The 5,090-nt window shown below is 46.8% G+C and overlaps 1 protein-coding gene across 1 annotated transcript; it reads right to left on the bottom strand.

Annotated features, from left to right (window-relative positions):
* Positions 1–346: 346 nt before the first annotated feature.
* On the bottom strand, positions 347–4,591 carry RPLP0 (ribosomal protein lateral stalk subunit P0). Its single transcript, XM_006192693.3, has 8 exons — positions 4,562–4,591; positions 4,197–4,298; positions 3,068–3,243; positions 2,867–2,954; positions 2,596–2,742; positions 2,302–2,487; positions 1,344–1,484; positions 347–586 (listed from the first exon to the last, which is right to left on the bottom strand). The coding sequence occupies exons 2-8, from the start codon at positions 4,248–4,250 to the stop codon at positions 419–421; spliced, it is 960 nt and encodes a 319-aa protein (XP_006192755.2). The 5' UTR covers positions 4,251–4,298; positions 4,562–4,591; the 3' UTR covers positions 347–418.
* Positions 4,592–5,090: the final 499 nt, after the last annotated feature.

The raw sequence follows: 5,090 nt of genomic DNA, 5'->3' as shown, positions 1-5,090 counted from the left end.
AGCATCCATAAGTGTCACCCGTTTTATCTCCTTAAGTGTCACCACCTACTTACGAATTGGATCATTACCCAGCTTGAAAAACCCTTACAGCATTCATCAAGTGTTTATCTCAGCTGACACTAAGCCTACTCAGTATCTTGGAGGGACCCAGGCTAGTGGCCTGATGATCACGGCAACAATTCTAGTTTAATAAAAATACAGTTAAAGCTGGGTCTAGAAAAAGTATAAAAGTAGATAGAGGACACCCAAATGCCAACTCCAAGCAAAGGCCTGATTTTACCATGGCCTTAGCTTCTAGCATATAGTACCATGAACCTCAAAATGCACAAAACGAAGGGCCCAGAGATTTTTGAGAGAAATTAAGCCTTTATTTCCTTGTTTCACAAATAAAGCTGGCCGTTTTGGCCGCTTTTGGTGATTAGTCAAAGAGACCAAATCCCATATCCTCGTCCGACTCCTCTGACTCTTCCTTTGCTTCAACCTTGGCTGGGGCTGCGGCGGCGGCGGCGGCAGGAGCAGCAGTGGTGGCGGCAGCCACGGGGGCAGCAGCCACAAATGCAGATGGATCAGCCAAGAAGGCCTTGACCTGAAGCAAGGGGGAAAGTTCATGGTCAAAATAACTTTCTATAACCCCTATGACCCACAACCCTTCAGCCTTTGTGGAACTCTTAGTTTTAACAGCCAACTTTCATGGAAGTGACCGGGCAGGACAGCTTAGGTGTGGCCTGGTGAGCTTAGGCCCAGCTCTTACCCAGTAACTAACCCCCCCTCTTTAGGTCTCCTGTAATTTCTTAAGTCCAAGACACACCTCCTCTGCCCACTACACCCAACCTCTTAAGTATACAGTTGCCCTCTGCATCCGTGGGTTCCACATTTGCAGATTCAACCAACTGGGGATGGAAATTCGGAAAAAAAGAGAAAAATTCCACAAAGTTCCAAAAAGCAAAGCTTGAATTTGCTGCACAAGTGCAGCTATTTACATAGCATCTGCATTGTTTTTTTCCCCTAATGCAAATGTCTTGCTGATTATAAAATTAAAGGGCAAACATATTTTAGACAATAAAACATGTTCAATAATACTATCACTCCTCCTCCACATAGCACTTACATTGTTTTTACAACTATTTACATAGTATTTACATTAAGTATTGTCTAGACTTACTTGAGCCCTGACTTTGGTATGGGGGGGGTTGTGTGACCCTGGAAGCAATCCCTCATGGGTAGCAAGGGACAACTATATTCCTAAAAATATCTGCTACGTTAAAAAGCACTAACTCAGCAGGCTGCTATTTATCCTCCTGCCAACTATCAGGTCTGCTATAGTTCTGGTGGATTCTTTTTACCTTTTCAGCAAGTGGGAAGGTGTAATCAGTCTCCACAGACAAAGCCAGGACCCGCTTGTACCCATTGATGATAGAATGGGGCACGGACGCCACAGTTGGGTAACCAATCTGCAGACACACGCTGGCAACATTGCGAACACCCTGTGGAAGGAGGGGGGGAATATCACATTTTAGGTGACAAATATCACATTGTCTTAGAGACAATGAAGTCCAAGCAAAGCTCAGCAGCATGCAAGACTTCCTAGGTTAGCATCTTAGTCACACAGGACACTTCAATTCACACCAAATGCTTCTGGCAGGAAAAGAGACAGTAATTTGTAAGTCCTTTTTATCCTTACTCTTAACATGTGCATTCCCTATACCATAATGGTTGGCATTCACTTCAAAAGCCACCGTTTTGTGAAAATAAACGTAACTACTGCATTCCAAGAGAGAAAAACATTAAATTAATTCCAGATATAAATTTCATCCACTAGTAAGATTTCCAAAAAGTAACTGGAGTTAAGAGTATATACAATTGCAATCCTTCATTTGTCTAAGAAAAATGGATTTATATCTTCTATTACCTTTTTGTTAATTAGAAGGTTTTCTAGTTCCTGGGAAAGAGTCCATCCTCCCAAGATAGGATATTTGGCAACATTTATGTATTAACTATCCTCATTTTCCTTTCTCCTTCGACTCATTGACACATTCAAAACCTCACGTTTTATTGTAGGCCCTGGAATAATAGCCCTTACTATGTGCCCAGCTCTGTCCTAAGGCTTTTCACCCATTAATTCATTAAATCTTTCAACAGTCTTATATTGTTTCTGCCATTTTACCGATAAGAAAACTGAAATAGATTAAACTGTCCTTAGTTACTACACTGCTAGTCAGATGCATGGGCAAAATTCAGTCTGAAGCTAGACATGCTCTCAACTATCCACGTAAGGAGGGCCTGGAATAGGCAGCCATGTACCTCCAGGAAACGAGAATGCAGAGTCTCCTCTGTGATGTCAAGCACTTCGGGGTTGTAGATGCTGCCATTGTCAAACACCTGCTGGATGATCAGCCCAAAGGAAAATGGGGAGATGTTCAGCATGTTCAGCAATGTGGCTTCGCTGGCTCCCACTTTGTCTCCAGTCTTAATCAGTTGCACATCACTCTGAAAAACAAGGCAGTTGTCAGTTAACACCAGGACATCCAGCAGGTCCACGGCAGCGAAGCCTCCACCCCTCACCTGGCCGCCTCTGGTTAAGACAGGTCTACTCACCAGGATTTCAATGGTGCCCCTGGAGATTTTGGTGGTGATGCCCAAAGCCTGGAAGAAGGAGGTCTTCTCGGGCCCGAGACCAGTGTTCTGGGCGGGCACGGTGACCTCACACGGGGCTATGGCACCGGCACGGGCGGCAGCTGGCACCTGAACAAAATAAAGAAACCATGAGAAGTCTTTTCTCCAGAGACAACCTGAGAACGGTAAGCTTTGCTTTTAAGGAGCCAAAATTAATTATAAGATCTCTCGGTCAACCTGATTCTCCCCTTACCTTATTGGCCAGCAGCATGTCCCTGATCTCAGTGAGGTCCTCCTTGGTGAACACAAAGCCCACGTTCCCCCGGATGTGTGGCAACAGTCTGCAGAGAGAAGTGTACGGGGAGATGGTCACCTTTCAGCACCACTCCTCTCCAGGAAAAGGGACAGGGACACTGAGAAGAGCGGACAAAGATGTCCAGGAGGATGAACTGACTTCTCCAGAGCTGGGTTGTTTTCCAGGTGCCCTCGGATGGCCTTGCGCATCATTGTGTTCTTGCCCATCAGCACCACAGCCTTCCCGCGGAGGGACATGCGGATCTGCTGCATCTGCTTGGAGCCCACGTTGTCTGCTCCCACAATGAAGCATTTTGGGTAATCATCCAGGAGTTGCTTCACAAACAAGCCAGAAACAATGTTTCACAGGAGGAAAGAAGAAAAAGATCGAGACACCAAATTCCACAATTTCCACCTCACTCCCTTTCCTCTGTGCTTTTTGAAATGACTCAGAGATTAGAACAATCCCTGAAGTGTCACAGCGCCAGATTTGTCAAAGAATTGCTTTCTGAGTATGAATGGTGAAAATTAAGTTTCTCCATTTAATCCCAAAAATTCAGATGTAACTTTCATTTTAACTTTTCCCAATTATGAGGCACGTTTTTGATTCCCTAAAATGACCACGTTAACAGGAAAAACAAAACTACCTCAAGTAAAGCTAGATTTACAGCAGGTCAAAATACAACATTAAAATAAGAGAAAACGATGCTTGTAGAATCTAGGTTTCAGGTATATTAAGTCTGTGTATCTGAAAACCAAGATAAATGAGGAAGAATATAGTGGACTAAGCTCCACCACACAGCTTAAGACTGAAGAGCAGCATGACTTAATGGTCTGCTATTCCGGGCAGAGAAGACCCACTTCAGGGCCATCCAAAATAAAACATTCACTGAAAGTTTAGTTTCTTGACTGATAGAACCTAAATATGCAAACAACTCGTGTCTTTATAATGAATCACTCCTTGCCTCAGACCTTCCCAAAGACGGAGGCAGAGGACTAAAAGCACGATGAGGGTTATTTGGAAGCCGACAGACTTGGCTGTGAATGCTGTCATCTTAGCTGTGAATGCTGTCATCTTAGGAACCACTGAACCTACCTGAGCCTGATTATTTGCAACAAAGGGAGGGGGAAGGGCGCAGATCTCGGGAAGTTGTGTAGATTAAATGGGATTTGCCTAAAACAGCCTAATTTGGTAGCGATCAAGCACTCAGCACATGGCAAGCTTGTCCCTATTAGTGCCCAGGGCCGAGGCGGTGGTGGAAGGTGGCCGGGACCCACCGCGCACTTACGATGATCTTTAGGAAGTAGTTGGACTTCCAGGTCGCCCTGTCTTCCCTGGGCATCACGGCGGTGCGTCAGGGATTGCCACGCAGGGTTTAAAGACGATGTCACTGAGGAGAGAGAGGGAGCTCAAGACACCCTGACACCCGTCCCCACGGCACGGCGGGCTCCAAACCCAAGGCCCACGGGAGCAGGCCACGTATCGGCGCCCGCCGGCTGGGCCCCAGACTGCAGCTGCCGCCGGCACCGCCACCGGGTCCCCAGGCGGAGCAGGCCAGGACCCTGAGGTCCCAGAGAGCCCCCTAAAGAACCCCCGGAGATCCCCATCCTTCCCGCCGCCAGTCCCTGGTGAGACCAAACCGGACGAACGAACCTCACACGAGGACGCCTGGCGAGAGAAGGCCCGCCGGGCAACGAGCATCTTTTATATGCGAACGAAGCGACCAATCAGAAGCCGCGGAAAGCGCCCTCGCCTACTGGCTGACGCCAACGTCTGTCTGAAGAAGCCGAACTGATACTGACAGCCATTGGATGGTATCGCTGCCACTCCAACCAACAGGAAACTGCCTTTAAACAAGCTAGTTAAGGAAGGCGCTGCTGTGTGTTGGAGGCAGCTTTTTTAGAGCTGCCTCCCTCTGCTGGGCCGGAGCTGCCCTCGTGTAGGAGCTAGAGTTGGCAAGCTGAGGCCAGGTTTCCGTCTGTCACCTGGCCAAGTCGCAAACTAAAGAGAGTTACTTGGAGCTAAGAAATAATTACACATGTTTTAGAAACAGAATGGTCTTCTGGTCTCCTATACAGTTTTGTTCTTTCCCCTATGGAAACAAAGGCATCCTTTAAAACCTAAGTCGGATCATTTCCTCATCTGCTCAGAATTCTTGAAAGGCTCCCCATTTCCCTCCAAA

Source organism: Camelus ferus, chromosome 32 (assembly GCF_009834535.1).
Source record: "Camelus ferus isolate YT-003-E chromosome 32, BCGSAC_Cfer_1.0, whole genome shotgun sequence".
NCBI classification, from domain to species: Eukaryota; Metazoa; Chordata; class Mammalia; order Artiodactyla; family Camelidae; genus Camelus; species Camelus ferus.
This window is presented reverse-complemented; position numbering and strand designations above follow the sequence as displayed.

Bases quoted from the DNA above. Each gene is read 5' to 3' on its own strand.
- RPLP0 (XM_006192693.3), bottom strand. From the start codon at position 4,250: ATGCCCAGGGAAGACAGGGCGACCTGGAAGTCCAACTACTTCCTAAAG. The intron at 3,244-4,196 runs GTAAGTGCGCGG...TTGTTTGTGAAG, and splicing joins ACTACTTCCTAAAGATCATC to CAACTCCTGGATGATTACCC. The intron at 2,955-3,067 runs GTCAGTTCATCC...TTCTCTCTGCAG, and splicing joins AACAACCCAGCTCTGGAGAA to ACTGTTGCCACACATCCGGG.